Raw genomic sequence first — 15,855 nt, 5'->3', positions numbered from 1 at the left:
ACCCAAAGTAGGTCACTGAAGGCAGCGAGGAATTGTTTAAAAAAAAAACCCACAAAACAAAAAGTTTTAAACCAAAAAATGCAGCAACAAGTAACTGCTGCAGCCATCAGAAATGTTTGTCCGGTGGCAAAAGACTAATAATTTTGACTGAAACAAGGGCCCGGAGCTAGGCAGCTCTCCTAATTGGACACTCTCAGTGCTAGTTTGCGTGTTTAAGCATGTATGTTGGGATGCTGCTGGGGCTAAGCTTTCAGTCTCGTAATGACCCGAGTTGGTTCACTCTTTAGAATGCTCATACTTCTGTCGTCTTCAGATTAATCGTGATAAGATCTATGTGTCGTTGCACTAGTAAAGTCCCAGTGGAGTCTCTGGTTCTTCTCCTTCTAGATAATCTTGTTTATGAGAGGTGATTTTGGCTGGTGATAGCAATGGGAAGATGAGGGTATAATGCAGTGAGGTGTGTCATTCTTGCTGTGGTTACAAGGCTTTGTCAACACCAAAGAATTCTGCAGGAATTCAAATGCAGACTCTGAATTGCCCTATTCTGATTGGAAAAGTTTGTTCCATAGTTGGAGCCTGACCATAGAAGTTATTTGTTCCGCAGGCTCTCTGGTGCTGCAACCCAGGGTTGGTCTGCATTGGCCAGAAGTAAACAGACACCTGTCTTGGCAAGGATGGGAATTTTCTAGGACAGGGGTAGGCAACCTATGGCATGTGTGCGAAGCTGATTTTCATGGCATTACCTGCCAGGTCTGGCCCTATACCGACCAGGGGGGCTCTGCATTTTAATTTAATTTTAAATGAAGTTTCTTCAAACATTTTAAAACCTTATTTACTTTACATACCAAAATTAGTTTAGTTTATAATATTATAGACTAATAGAAAGAGAATCTTCTAAAAGAGTAAATTGTATACTTACCGGACATGAAAAAACTAAATCAAGTGAACGAATGAAGCTTCGGCACAGCACTTCTCGTTTATACCGAGATAGCTCCATGTCTGCATTAGCCTTATGCGTACTGATCGCATATCTGATTAGCTGAGATCGCGCTCCACGAATCTAATAATCGAAAACCTGATATGTGCGGGCTACCCACCTCCAAATGACGCTGTATGTATGCTCTCCGCTCGGGACCCTATGACATTCATTCAGCGTTAGATTCTGCCACTTCGGGAGGTGTGAGTTTCAGGGCCCTGCACCCCCGGCTTCCTGCCATTCACCGGGACTCAGGCAGCCCATAAAGCAGGTTTGTTTAGATGACACGAACACAGTCCAAGACAGGTCTTGCAGGTACAGACAACAGCCCCCCTTTAGTTAGGGCCAGCTAGGGCCCCCCGGAGCACCGCAGCCCCATTGGGGGGTCAGAGCCCTGTCTGTGCTTCCCTTCCTCCCCAGCCAGCTCCAGACTGACAACCCCCGCCAGCCCCCGGCCAGGTCACCTGACCTCTCTGTCTCCAACACCTTCAGCTGGCACCTTTGCAGAGGGGGGGCCCAGGCCATCAGTTGCTAGGAGACAGAGGGCCAGGCATTTAGGTGCACTGGCCCTTTGCTCTGCCAGATACTGCCTAGGGGACACTGAGGCACCAACACAGTGTTCACAGACCACAGTCCCACTTTGTCACACCAGACCAGAGTCTGGATCAATGGAGATATACCTATCATGGAGCTGAAAGGCACCCCGAAAGGTCGAGTCCAGCCCCCTGCCCCTGCCTTCGCTAGCAGGACCAAGTACTGATTTTTGCCCCAGATCCCTAAGTGGCCCCCTCAAGGGCTGACCTCAAACCCCTGAGTTTAGCAGGCCAATGCTCACACCACTGAGCTATCCCTCCCCACCCCGCCAGCTCAGCTGATGACCAGCAGGGAGGAACCGGGTTCTGTCGATCGCAACACAATGCTCCACGGAAGTCCTGGGAGGACGAACCCGATGTGTCACAGCAAGGCCCCTGGTTATACAGTGATCTTCCTTCCCTGGGCCCAGGGAGTTTTGCATCGGCATGCTGCAATCAGTCGCCATTTGACGTGCTTGTTATCCTAAATTGTCCTTCTCATCCTTTAGCTTGTTCTTTCCTCAGTCCCTCAGGGAGTGACCCCAGGCTGGGTGTGAGCACGGCTCTGTCGTCCCCACTGACATGTGCCTGCCCCATCTTTGAGCATTGTAATCTGGCACCTCAGTATCCAGCTCCAGTACATTCACTGCCTGCTACACTAGTCTTTACCCTTCATTTGAAATTATACAAAATACAAACAGAAAACCCTGCTAAGACACCGATCGTTCATAGCAGGCTCTCCAGGCCAGCAGACGGAAGGCCGAACGCTCCCAAGCTGGGCATTGCTGCAGTAAGACTCCTGTTTAACACGGAAATTTACCAGCACCACAATTTCCAGAGCACCCTGGGGAACACACCAGCCCTGACCACTTTGTTCAGCACAACTCGATGGTTTCCTAGACGCCTGCCCCTGTGTGAGGAAGTGGGAATGTTCTTGCCTTGTTCTGTGAATGCTGAGTGGGGAGCAACCTGGCAAGGTTGCAGAGAAGTTGTGCTGGGACGGGCTGCATTGGGGAAGGGAGGACACTGGAAAAAGGCTGGGGGAGGACCCAGGGGGAAGCTGAGTGAGAGGCTGGGGGGAGTTTTCAGTTTGAAGCTGGCTGGGAAATGGAGGGGAGCCCTGACGGGGCTTGGGCTTCCCAATGGGTCTGAGGCCTCCCTGAGGGCCCAAGATGGACCTAACTGAAGGGGGTCCTGGTGTCTGTATCAGCAAGACCTATTTTGGACTGTGTTCCTATCGTCTAAATAAACCTCTTGTCACGAGTCCCCGGGCGACGCTCTGGAACTGCTCCCCACAGAGCCAGGCAGGACTTTGGGGAGCCTCCTCTCCCTTGGAGCAGACTTGTTCAGGGCAAGAAGCTCACAGGGCTTCACCTCCTGGGTCTCTCCTTGGAGCATTCAGCATCCTCTGCCCCTCCGTGTGCTTCCCACAGCGAGCCCACCACAGGCAGGGTCCTGGGAAGCCACAGGGTCCTGCACCCCCACTTTGCAGTCAGACGTTGACTTTCAGCCAGCCAGTAAAACAGAGGTTTATTCGATGACAGAAACAGGTCTAAAACAGAGCTTGTAGATACAGCAAACTGGACCCCTCGGCCGGGTCCATTCTGGGGCAAGTGAGCAGACCCCCACGTCTGCACTTTACTCCTTATCCCCAGCAGCTCCAGACTGACAACCCCTCCAGCCCCTCCTCTCTGCTCAGCCCCTTTCCCAGCCCAGGAGGTCACCTGATCTTTTGTCCCAACACCTTCAGTTGGCACCTTTGCAAGGGAGGGGCCCAGGCCATCAGTTGCTAGGAGACAGAGTGCCAGGCATTTAGGGCACTGGCCCTCCTCTGTAGTAATCACATACCCTTATCCCACCACCTAGATATTAAGAACTGCACAGGGGACATGAGGCACCAACACCGTATTCAGAGAAACGTTAAGAACATTTGTCAGTGTCATAAACAGATAGCTAAGGCTAATGTTTCTTCATCTGTAAAGGGTTAACAAAGGGAACCACACACCTGACCAGAGGACCAATCAGAAACGGATTTTTTCAAAACTCAGAGGGAATGTTGGGTCTGTGTCTTTGTTTGGCTCTCGGCTATGGGAGGCTTCTTTCTATCTTCAAGCTTCTAATCTTCAGTTTCAAAGTTGTGAGTACAAAGGTCAAAACAATAGGCTTTTATATGTTTTGTTTTGCATTTACATGTGTGGAGTTTGCTGGAATGGTTAAATTGTCTCTCTTTTAAATAAGTCTGTTTATTCATATTTTTCTTTTAAGTAATAGCCCTGTGTTTTGTCAACTTAATGCAGAGATTAATTTTTTTGTCTTTTTCTTTCTTTTATATAAAGCTTTCTTTTTAAAAAAACTTGTTGACTTTTCTTTTCTAGTTAAGGAAGGGATAGGAATCTCTGTGCCAGATTACTGTCTCTCTCAGGGAAAGACTGGGAGGGGGGAGAAGAAGGGGGGAAGGTAAATGTCCTCTCTGTTTGTGTTTCAAGGGATTGAAGCAGGGAAATCTCCTAGTATACCCAGGGCGGGAAAATCTGGGAGGAAGTAAAGAGCAGGAAGGGAAATGGTTTATTTCTCCTTGTTTTAAGAATCCAAGGGATTTGGGTTCTTGGGGTCCCCCAGGGAAGGTTTCGGGAAGACCCGAGTGAGCCAAGACACTGGAAATTCTTGGCTGGTGGCAGCCTATCAAATCTAAGCTGGTAATTAAGCTTAGAGGGGTTCATCCTAGCTTCTCAGGTTATGAACGCTAAGGTTCAAATCTGAGTAGGAAGCTACGACAGTCACACTCTGCAGGTCGCTGATAAAATCAGTGAACGGAGAAGTGCCAAGAACCTATCGCCGCAAGGCCCCTGGGAAATGCACCTGCCCGCTGCTGTCACCATTACTCCATTTGGTGAGCCCCACGTTCATTTCATCTCTGGCTAGTTTTTCAACCAACCCCATGAGTCCGTCACAGGCTGCTAGTGCCCTCCTCCACCCTCCTTGCCAGCCCCTCACATCCTACCCCATTGTGGTGCCTGGCCCTGGACTGCCCCATGGCAGGGCAGAGGCAGCATGGGGCTGCTGCAATCCACACAGAGGTGAAAGTGGGGCAGGACGGCAGACTGGTAAATAGCAGCTGCCAGTAGCGGCTCCTAAACACCGACATCACAGCGCTGGGCATTATCAGCACTGCCCCCTTTGTCCCCCTCCGCAGGGCCGCCGCGGGGTGGGGGCAAAGGGGCAGCTGAGCTAGGGCAGTAGAACAGAAAGTTTATTAGATGAGAGGCACACACTCCAAACCAGGGCTTGTAGGTACAACCAAGTCCCCTCAGTCAGGGTCTTCTGCGGGGCAGGGAGCTTAGACCCCAGCCCCAGGGTTCCCTCCGATTCCCCAAGCAGCCCAGAACTGAATCCCCCAGCCTACTCTCTCCCTTTGTCCAGTTTCCCCCCGCGGGCCAGTCATACGTTGTAACATTTTTAGAAGGTCTCTTTCTATGAGTCTATAATATAGAACTAAACGATTGTTGTATGGAAAGTAAATAAGGTTTTTAAAATGTTTAAGAAGCTTCATTTAAAATTAAATTAAAATGCAGAGCCCCCCAGACCGGTGGCTAGGACCCCGGCAGTGAACATCACCTGGTGTGCAGCCTTCAGCAGCCATGCCATAGGTTGCCGACCCCTGAGTTACAGGCTCAGGTATCGTCCCTCAAGTGAAGTCACCCCCTGCTCTCCCATACCCTCCTCCCCTCCCCCCGCCCCGCTCCCTACTGCGACACACAGTCTCTGGCTGCCCTATGGGCCCCACGTGCCAGGCTTCACTCTGTGTCTCACTGCATGGCCCGGGGGGGTTTAGGTAGTTGCCTTCCCAAGTGGGTCTATGGGCCGTGGGGCAGCATCCCTCTCCCCACCCCCAAGGGCCTGGCCTGCTCTCACCCCGGTAGCGCACCTCCCCTTTTCCCATCCCAGGGGCTGCCTGCCAGCCTGGAGTTTTAACCCCACAGGGGCCTGTTCCATTTGTGCTGCGATTCCGTGTGTGGACGCTGGCCGGGGCTCGCCATGGGCCGGATTCCTTCACCTCCTGCTCTGATGCTGTTTGCTGGCCCCTGCAGCCATCCCAGCCCACACTGTCGCTGCAGAGGCAGGCCAAGGATGGTGCAGATGCGACAACCCCCTCTCAGCGCTCCCCCGCCTGGCCAGGGGGGCTCATGGGGCAGGGCAAACCCAGCCAGATGCCCGGCCTGGGCCCAGGGATGGGGAAGGGCAGGGAGGGCTGGCTTCAGCTCGGCTGGGCTGTGACACCCCAGGGAGGTGGTTTCCGGGCTGGGCCGAGCCAAGCAGGGGCTGACGCAGGGCCTCATTCAGCCTGAGTGTCTGTCTAGGGAATGGCTGGAGGGGCCCAGGGCCCGGCCTGCAGGGGGAACTGAGCCATGCACAGGCTGGGGTCAGTCACCTGCACTGCAACCGGGCCCGTCCTGCCACACCCAGAAGGTCCCCAGCTCCCGGCCGGGCCCGTCCAGCCACTCCACCGGCCCCTCACAGGATGATCTGGTTCTTGAAGCTGCGGCTCAGCTCCTTGTGGGGCAGGACGATGGAGTTGAGGATCACAACCTCCGCGGGGATGGTGACGTTACAGCCTGCGTGGGGAGACCAGAGCCACTGTCAGCTGGGGGACCCTGCAGGGAAATCCCAGCTGGGGGACCCGAGGCTGCCCCCCATCCCACAGCCTGGGCCTGGGGAGCGGCGAGGGGTCTCACACTTACCCAGGATGGTGATGGAGGGCGTGAGCCTGCCGTCCCTGAAGAGGGTCTCGCTGTCGATTTTGGCGTAGGGGTCGTTGGGGTTCGGGTCACTGGGCGTCCCCTCAACCCGGGCCCAGCGCCCAATGGTGCTGTCCCAGCCCACAATGCTGTTCAGCACACAGGTGTGATCCTGGGGAGAGGGCAGCACAGGGTGAGGGGAGCACCAGCCCCTGGCACAGCCTGGCCCCTGGGTGGGGAACCAGAGAAACGAGGGCGCAGTAGTGGTGCCCTGTAGCAGAGGGGTGGGGGGAGAGCCCAGGGCTAGGCTAGCAGGGGCTGCGGGTCAGGAGTGAGGGGCCGTGGCAGGGCCGGGCTGGCAGGGGCTGTGGGTCTGGAGTGAGGGGCCCTGGCAGAGCCGTGAGAGGGAGAACCCAGGGCCAGGCTGGCAGGGGGCTGCGGGTCTGGAGTGAGGGGCCCTGGCAGAGCTGTGGGGGGGAGCCCAGGGCTGGGCTGGCAGGGGCTGCCGGTCGGGAGTGAGGGGCCGTGGCAGAGCCGGGCTGGCAGGGGCTGTGGGTCTGGAGTGAGGGGCCCTGGCAGAGCTGTGGGGGGGAGCCCAGGGCCGGGCTGGCAGGGGGCTGTGGGTCGGGAGTGAGGGGCCCTGGCAGAGCTGGGGGGCAGAGCCCAGGGCCAGGCTGGCAGGGGGCTGCAGGTGAGGAGTGAGGGGCCCCAGGGCTGGCCAGTGAAGGGTTTGTGGGGCCTCGGCAGAGTCGGGGAACACAGGACACAGCTCCAGGCTGCACACGCTGCTGGCTGAGCTGACCGTCTCCGCCCAAAGCTGGGGGATGAAAGCCCCTCCCCCCCCACCGGTGGGGCCTGCCCTACCTGCAGCGATGCCCCGTGCAGGATGATGGACTCGCGCACACGCACGCCGGCTCCCACCGTCACCCCCTTCCCGATGGAGACGTTGGGACCCAGCTGGAGGGGGAGAGCAGGACAGGCAGTGAGCAGAGCCCCCCAGGCCGGCCCCAAGAAACCCGCCCCCCGGTCCCGCACTCACCACAGCGCTGCGGTCGATGGACGCCGTCGGGTGGATATACACGTTCCCTGCAACACAAACAAGGGTGAGGGGACGGCGGGGAGAGGAACTGGCCAGAGCCCAGCCGCAGCCCCCGTCCTGGAGCCCCCCACGTCTCCCCTGGCTGTGCCGGCAGGGTGAGCGCAGAGCTCTGCGAACAGCGGGCCCAGGCCGAGGGGCCGTGCGGGGGAGGGTACCTCGGATGGTGGGCCCCCCGAGGCTGTTCGGGGCCAGTCTCTCCGGGTGGCACTGGCTGTACTGGCTCAGGTAGAGGCGGCTGGCGTAGATGGCAGAGCTGGGGGGAAAGGTGCCAATCAGCGCGGCCAGGCCCCACATCGCAGGGAGCGTCTCCTGCTGGGACCGGCAGCACTATCCAGCCCCGCCTAGCAGAGAGGCTGCTCCTGCGGGGCCCCTGCCCGCGCCCCCCCACTGGAACAGGTCTGAGCTGAGCTCAGCTCCAGCAGCTCCCCACAGTACAAGGGACGCTGCCGCCCACTGGGGCCTGCCCTGCTCACACCCACCCGGCCGATTTGATCTGGCTCCAGAAGCCGTCAGTTTTGTAGACGTAGAGTTTGCCGCGCCCGGCCAGCGCCGTGAAGATGTCCTGCTCCAGCCGGATGACCTCGGCGCGCTGCCAGCCGTTGGGGCTCTCCTCCCTGCCAGGTGAGATGCATGGGGCGGGGATGAGGGCGAGGGTGAGGGCTGAGCCAGGATTACTGCCCAGGCCAGGGCAGGATGCCCAGCCCACACCTGGGCCAGCAGCGCCCGAGCGACAATCCGCCAGGGCTCGGGCTGCAGCAATGCCAGCTCCCGCTGCCAGCAGGCCACAGGCGCGGGCAGAGGCTCCAGCACTTGCCACCTTGCCCCTTTTGCAGAAGGGCAGAGGGTCACTGAAGGTCACACAGAGTAACGGCTGCTCTAGGGAACAGCCTGGCAATTGTCGTGAGACAGATTCTACTTTGGCCCAGTGGGGCGACACCTGCGCTGCAGGGACAAAGCTGGTAGCTCAGGAGTGCCTCGTAGGAGCCAGCACCCCAGGGAGCCCAGGGAGCACCCCAAAGAGCAACACACCCAGTATCAGAGCCCCCTCCCGCCCCAGCAAGGGGCGCTTCCCGGGGCGAGAGGATTTCTCCTCCGCCCTGAACTCCCATCTGTCCCCCCACCCAGCTGGCTCTCCACATGGGCAGCCCTTTGGGACTGGGCTGTGTGACGCAGCAGTGCAGGGAGCTGGGAGGCCAAGGGGTATCCTGAATGCCCAGGAGCCCAATGCCGGCTTCAGCGGAGCAGCAGGTGGAAGCAGGGCTCCGGGAGGGAGCTGGTGCGAAATGCCACACGCAGGCTGGGAGGGGGCGACAGACACTTACCCAAGGCAAGCGCCCCTGGTGCAGGTCAGGCAGCGAGTGAGGACAAAAGGTGGGAAAAGAGAGAGAGATGGAGGATGAGTGTGGTGGCTGCAGCCCCGGGCACGGGGCCAGGCTGGGGGCACTCACAGGAGAAGCTCCTGCTGGGTCCTCTGGAAGACCTCGCCGATGTGCTGGAAGATGGCCGGCGTGAACAGGTAGATGCCGCAGTTGATGATCTCGCTGACGAAGGTGCTGGGTTTCTCCACGTAGTGCAGGACCTGGGGGGCGAGGGGCCATGAGTGCCCCAAGCTGGCTCGCCAGCACCACTCCCGGGCGCCGGCTGGGGCCACGCTGGGAACCGGAGGCAAGTCGCTGGGAGTGGAACTCTGCAGCGGGGCCACAGCACACCGACGCCCCTGCCCCGCCCAGCACGGCCACCACCCAGCAGGAGTAGTGCTGCCTGAGTGGCCCCAGCCCCTTACCTCACAGGTCTCCGTGTTGGCCACGATGCAGCCGTAGTTCAGGGACTGCTTCCTGTTGGCCTGTGGAAAGGGGACAGTGTCAGCGGGAACCTGGGCACAGGGGTCCCGTGGCTCCCAGCCGGCCCCCTCACCGTGGTGCCCAGCATGACAAAGCTGTGCGGGTCTCCACACTGCTGCTGGAAGGCCAGCATCTCCAGCAGGGGGAACTCCGAGCACACGTCCGCGTTGAGGACGAAGAAGGCCTCAGGGCTGCCTGACAGGATCTGGTCCCGGAAGTGGTAGATGCCACCGCCCGTGCCCAGCGCTGCGTACTCCTGCAGGTACCTGTGTGATGAAGCAGGAACTTTCTTAATCTTTTGTCTGAATACTGTGCGTGCCTCAGTTTCCCCTGTGTGTTACACAAGTATCTAAGTGGTGGGATAAGGGGGAGTGATCACTGCAGAGACCTGAGAGGGCAGGTGTGACCCTGACTGGCTGCCTGGGCACACAGAAATCTGCGCCGACACCCTGTATCCCAGCAACTGACTGCCGGGCCCCTCCCTGCCGGAGCCAGCCGGAGGGGCTGGAGACCAGAGCCCAGGGGCCCTGTTTGCCCGGGAAGGAGACAAAGGCCGCAGGGGGGAGGCGGGGGGTGACTGAGGCTGGGCTGCTGGAGGCGAGTCAGTCGCCTGGTTTGGGACTCGGGGGGGAGGGGGATGGCACTCTGGGCCCTGGATCCCCCCAAGCTGGACTTTGCTGCAGGTCCCTGATTTCTGTGCTCACAAGCTCTGTCCAACGCTGGGTTCCCGGCTAAGAACCCGTCTGTGTCCCACGCTGGCTGGAGTCACGGCTGGCTGCTGAGTGGGGGGTAGGGCCCTTTGGGGGGGGTGGGAGGCTCCCCAGGGGTTGAGGGACTCGCTGTGGGGAGCTCCCGGGGTGAGCAGGGGGCTGAACGCTCCGAGGTCAGAGCCAGGAGGCGCTGAAGCCGGGCAGGCTCCTTACCCTGGTGAGTGGCCCCGAGGGGAGACCCTGCCCCAGAGTCCTGGCTGGTGTCACTCAGCGCGGTGCCTGAGCCCGCAGCCTGCAAGTCTGGGACAATCTGCAAGCCATCTCAGAGCATGGTCAGAGTCTTCCCTGCTACGGCAGTGTGACAAATTAGGGGCTTCTCTTGTTTTTATCTTGTTTTCCAGGGTTTGCATGCGGGGAGGTGGGGAGGTTACTGGTTTAAGGAGGGGAGAGGAGAAGGATTTTGTTGGTGAGGGAACTTGGGACCCCAGCCGATGGCCTGGAGAATGGATAATCCAGTGACTGGGGACCTGACCACCTAGAGACCCAGCTCAGGAGTCGCAGCCGGTTCTGGCCAGTGGGAGGACAATGGGCTGTGGAGAGAGGACCCCGGTGACCTGACCAGCCAGTTCCAGCCAGAGGGGCCAGAGGAGAGGAGAGGGGACGGGAGAGGAGGCCCAGGCGATCCTGTTTTCCTGGAGAGAAGACAATGGACAGAGGGGGCCTGGGGACGGTGATCTCAGATGCCCAGCTGGGAAGCAGGGGGGCTCAGGGCTGGAGAGAGGAGGCAGCCAGGGCTGACCTGGAGGCAGGAAGATGGGGGAATGTGCTGGGCTGAGGGAGGCCAGGCCTGAGGCCCTGAGAGTCTCCCATGCTGTGTTCAGACCCTCAATAAACCCTCCTGTTTTACGCTGGCTGAGAGTCACTCCGGGCTAGAGAAAAGAGCGGGGGAGAAATGACATTATTCCCTCTGGGGGTGGAGGCCCTGGGGGCCCAGAGCGAGGGGACTCCCTGAGGGGGCCCACGGTACAGACAGACGTGCTAAGGTTCAGAGCGGTGCGGCTCCAGGAGGCGGAGGGGTTAACCCCCTGAGAGAGAGTGAAGCCCCGAGAAGGGCTGTCGTACTGAAGGAGGCTCCCTCCACGGACCACACAGAGCCAAGAGTGGGCGCGACCCGTGAGACGCAGCACCAGTGCAGCCTCGGGACCGAGAGGGGGACTCAGGACAGCTGTCCCAGGCCCCTCTCCTGGGAGCAAGACCCGAATGGCAGGGGAGGGACAGGACTCCTGTCCCCCGGCTCGCGGGGGGGGCCAGCGAGTGCAGAACAGACCAGGGGAATGACAGCAGCAGACTGGGACCCTGCTGCCCAGGGGCCTGCAGGGATCCCACTAGGAGAGCTGCCTGGCCACACGGGGCTGGGCTCGGGAGGAGGTGGGGGTAGCCCGAGGGCACTAGAGCAGGAGGCCCACCCAGATGCCTCAGGCTCCAGAGGTGATCCCGCCAACTACAGGCCACGAAGCCTGACTTCAGCACCAGGCAAAGAGGAGGAGACGACAGCAAAGAACAGAATTACTGGATCCAGAGATGGACACGGATTGTGGGGCAGTCAACACAGCGTTTGGAAGGGAGATCAGGCCTCACCGAGCTGTTCGAATTCTCTGAGGGGTCAACAAGTGTGCAGACAAGGGGGATCCAGTGGATAGAGAGCTTCCGAAAGCCTGTGACAAGGTCCCACACCAAAGGCTCCCCAGCAAAGTTAGCTGTCATGGGCTAAGAGGGAAGGTTCTCTCAGGGATCGGTTACTGGTAAATGACAGGGAAGAAGGGCAGGAATAACTGGTCAGTTTTCAGAATGGAGAGAGGGAAATGGTGGTGTCCCCCAGGGTCTGCACTGGGCCCAGTCCTATTCCAAATAGTCATAAACGATCTGGAAACGAGTAATCAGTGAGGTGGAAACATTTGCAGATGATACAAAACTACTCATGATAGTTAAGTCCCAGGCAGCCTGTGAAGAGCTACAAAAGGATCTCACAAAATTGGGTGACTGGATGACTGAAGTTCCATGTTGATAAATGCAAAGTAACGCACATTGGAAAACATCATCCCACCCCTACATACAACATGCTGGGGTCTAAATGAGCTGTTACCACTCCAGAAAGATCTTGGAGTCATTGTGGATAGTTCTCTGAAAACATCTGCTCAAGGTGCAGCAGCAGCCAAAAGAGCTAATAGCATGTTAAGAACCGTTAGAAAAGGGAGAGATAATAAGACAGAAAATATCATGTTGCCTCTATATAAATCCATGGTACGTCCACACCTTGAATACTGCGTGCAGATGTGGTCGCCCCATCTCAAACAAGATATACTGGAATTGGAAAAGGTTCAGAAAAGAGCAAATAAAACAATTAGGGGTGTGGAACAGCTGCCGTATGAGGGGAGAGTGATAAGACTGGGACTGTTCAGCTTGGAAAAGATACGACTAATGTGGATATGACTGAGGTCTATAAAACCGTGACTGGTGTGGAGAGAGTAAATAAGGATGTGTTATTTACTCCTCCTCATAACATAAGAACTATGAAACTATTAGGTAGCAGGTTTGAATCAAACACAGGGAAGTATTTCCTCACACAAAGCACAGTCAACCTGTGGAACTCCCTGCCAGAAGATATGAAGGTCAGAACTACAGTGAGGTTCAAAAAAGAACTAGAGAAGTTCCTGGAGGACAGGTCCATCAGGGGCTATTAGCCAGGCTGGGCAGGGATGGGGTCCCTACCTCTGTTTGCCAGAAGCTGGGAATGGGCGACAGGGGATGGATCACTCGGTGATTCCCTGTTCTGTTCACTCCCCCTGGGGCACCTGGCACTGGCCACTGTTGGCAGACAGGACACTGGGCTGGATGGACCTTTGGGCTGACCCAGTGTGGCCATTCTCCCACCCAGCATGGAAAGTCCCCAGCCATGGGAAGTCCCCAGGCAGGGGGCTCCTACCCACCCACCTGATGGGGATTTTAAACTCTTGCTGTGCAGAAACTAGGAAGTGGCTCAAGGCTTCGTTGGGCTGGTAGAAGCCCACAAGGAGAATCTCCTTCATGCTTGGAACCTGGGGGGCAGGACACAGCGAGATTAGGTGAGAAGAGAGCCCATCCCTCACCCCCAGGTGACACCTCTCCCTGGCCCCACCATGTGCTCAGGCTAGAATTTACCCCGATTCTAGCTGAGAGCTGTGGCGCCGAACGACCCTTGTCCCCCACACAGGTAGGTCCAGCCCTTGCACGCGGCTGGCTTGTTACCTTAGTGCAGGCCTCGATTTGGTGCTGGATCATGGGCACCCCAGCCACCGGGAACAGCGGCTTCGGGACTTCGAAGGACAAGGGCCGGAAGCGAGTCCCTGCGGGGAGGAACGAGGGGCTGAGGGGACAGCAGACTCGCAGGGTTTCCCGGCCAGGCTGGCTCAGTGGCACTGAACGGACCCTGGAGATCGGGTTGTCTCCTTCCCGCCACCAGACCCAGGGATCTGACCACAAGCTCCCCACCGGGGGGCTTTTTGGGAGGGGCTGCTGATTCCCTCCCAGCGCTGCTCCCGGGCACCCACGGAGGGGCCGCTAGCAGCCTGCTGCCGTCATGGCTAATTAATAGGCCCTGCCTGACCATATCAGGCTTGTCTGGGGTCCCTGGGGCCGCGCTGCTGACAGGTGTGCGGCCTCGGGCCTGATCCCTTGCTGCTGGCTGGGAAGCCTGCAGCCCCCTCCCCCCCCCCCCCCCCCCCCCATCGCAATGTCACACGCTCGGGAGCGTCCTTCCCCCCGCAGCTGCGGGCCTGGCCTCCGCTGGGAGTCCCAGGGCCTGGTGGGGATTGCAGGGAGACAGCCAGGGGTCAGGGCCTGCCCCACTCGGCTTCCTATGGCAACGGGACCTCCAGGGCCTAAGGGTCACGGCTGCTTCCAGCTGTCCTGGGGCTGGGGCAAATCTCTGCAGAGCCCCGGGCAGGGGTGATGGGACCCCCTTCTATCTAACGCCGGGGACCAGATCAGGCCTGGGGCCCCACCTGTTGCCTCGGCCCCCGCCAGATCTGACCCAAGCCCCCCCAGCTGTGACTTGCTCCGCCCTCAGATCTGACCCCACCCCCCCGGACTGTTGCACTCTGCTCCGCCATCAGATCTACCAAGCCCCACAGCTGTGCGGCCCTGGCTCCGCCCCTCAGATCTGAACCTCACCCCCCGGCTTGCACTCGCTTGCCCTCACTCTCCTCCCCACTCAACTCCTCCGCCCCCAGATCTGACCCAACCCCCCCAGCTGATGCGCCCTGCTCCGCCCCCCAGATCGACCCCACCCCCGGGCTGTGCACGCTGCGTCCGCCCCCCAGATTCTGACCCCAAACCCCCGCTGTGCGCCCTGCTCCGCCCCCCAGATCTGACCCAACCCCCCCGGCTGCTGCGCCCTGGCCTCCGCCCCCAGAATCTGACCCCACCCCTGGCTGTGCACGCGCTCCGCCCCCAGATTGAACCCCAACGCCTTCCGGCTGTGCACTCTGCTCCGCCCCTCAGATCTGACCCCACCCCCCCGGCTGTGCACTCTGCTCCGCCCCCCCGATCTGACCCAACCCCCCCAAGCTGTGCGCCCTGCTCCACCCCCCCAGATCTGACCCAACCCCCCCCAGTGTGCGCTGCTCCGCCCCCCCAGATTCTGACCCCACCCCCGGCTGTGCACGGCTGCTCTGCCCCCCAGATCTGAGCCAAGCCCTCGGCGTGTGCCACTCTGCTCCGCCCCCCAGATCTGACCCGACCCAAGCCCCCGCTGTGCGCCCTTGCTCCGCCCCCCAGATTGACCCCACCCCCCCGGCTGTGCTCCCTGCTCCGCCCCCCCCAGATCTGACCTACTCCCCGGCTGTGCACTCTGCTCCGCCCCTCAGAATCCTGGACCCCACCCCCCGGCTGTGCGCCCTTGCTCCGCCCACCCCCCGGATTCTGCACCAAGCCCCTGCCTGTCTGTGTGCCTCTGCTCTTCCCCCCCAGATCTGACCCCCCCCCAGCTGTGCGCCTGCCTCCGCGGTCCCCAAGATCTGACCCCACCCCCGGCTGTGCACGCTGCTCCGGCCCCCCCCGATCTGACCCAACCCTCCCCAGCTGTTGCGCCCCTTTTTGTCCTCCGCCCCCCAGATCTGACCCCACCCCCCCGGCGGTGCCGCCCTGCTCCGCCGCCCCAGATCTGACCCCACCCCCGGCTGTGCGCCCTGCTCCGCCCCCCAGATCTGACCAACCCCCCCGGCTGTGCGCCCTGCTCGCCCCCCATTATCTGACCCACCGGCTACGGCTGTGCACCTGCTCGCCCCCCAGATCTGACCCAACCCCCCTGGCTGTGCGCCTCTCCGCCCCCAGATCTGACCCAACCCCCCCCGGGACTGTGCGCTGCTCCCGCGCCCGCAGATCTTGACCCCACCCCGGCTGTGCGCCCTGCTTCCGCCCCCAGATCTGACCCAACCCCCCGGCTGTGCGCCCTGCTCGCCCCCCCAGATTCTGACCACTGCCTCCGGCTGTGCGCCCTGCCCCTCTCCCCCCAGATCTGACCCACCGCCTCCGGCTGCGCCCCCTGCTCGCCCCCCAGATCGTGCACCCACCCCCCGTCTGTGCGGTGCCCTGCTCCCCCCCAGATCTGACCAAAGTCCCCCAGCTGTGCGCCCTGCTCTGTCCCCCAGATCTGACCCAAAACCCCTTGGCTGTGCGGTTGCCCTGCTTCCGCCCCCCAGATCTGAACCAACCCCGGGCTTGTGCGGCCCTGCTCCGCGCCCCCCAGTCTGACCCACCCCCGGCTGTGCGCCCTTGTCCGCCCCCCAGATCTACCCCAACCCCCCGGCTGTGCGCCCCTGGCTCCGCCCCAGATCTGGACCCAACCCCCCCGGCTGTGCGCCCTGCTCCGCCCCCAGATCTGA

At 60.0% G+C, this 15,855-nt stretch overlaps 1 protein-coding gene across 1 annotated transcript in view; it reads right to left on the bottom strand.

The window, feature by feature from the left end:
- Positions 1-4,779: 4,779 nt before the first annotated feature.
- The window catches only part of GMPPA (GDP-mannose pyrophosphorylase A), an 11,991-nt gene continuing 915 nt past the window's right edge, over positions 4,780-15,855 (bottom strand). Inside the window, exons 2-13 of the mRNA XM_075069845.1 lie at positions 13,220-13,443; positions 12,926-13,029; positions 9,298-9,490; positions 9,167-9,226; positions 8,832-8,962; positions 8,706-8,720; positions 7,863-7,997; positions 7,539-7,636; positions 7,324-7,370; positions 7,149-7,241; positions 6,288-6,456; positions 4,780-6,161 (exon numbers count right to left, since the gene is read on the bottom strand). Coding sequence (XP_074925946.1) covers positions 6,061-6,161; positions 6,288-6,456; positions 7,149-7,241; positions 7,324-7,370; positions 7,539-7,636; positions 7,863-7,997; positions 8,706-8,720; positions 8,832-8,962; positions 9,167-9,226; positions 9,298-9,490; positions 12,926-13,029; positions 13,220-13,443 — 1,370 coding nt within the window. The 3' untranslated portion in view covers positions 4,780-6,060. The remainder of the gene's footprint in view (positions 6,162-6,287; positions 6,457-7,148; positions 7,242-7,323; positions 7,371-7,538; positions 7,637-7,862; positions 7,998-8,705; positions 8,721-8,831; positions 8,963-9,166; positions 9,227-9,297; positions 9,491-12,925; positions 13,030-13,219; positions 13,444-15,855) is intronic.

Source organism: Chelonoidis abingdonii, chromosome 10 (genome assembly GCF_003597395.2).
Source record: "Chelonoidis abingdonii isolate Lonesome George chromosome 10, CheloAbing_2.0, whole genome shotgun sequence".
Taxonomy (NCBI): domain Eukaryota; kingdom Metazoa; phylum Chordata; order Testudines; family Testudinidae; genus Chelonoidis; species Chelonoidis abingdonii.
The sequence above is the reverse complement of the archived record's forward strand: the minus strand, read 5'-3'. Positions and strand labels throughout refer to the sequence as shown.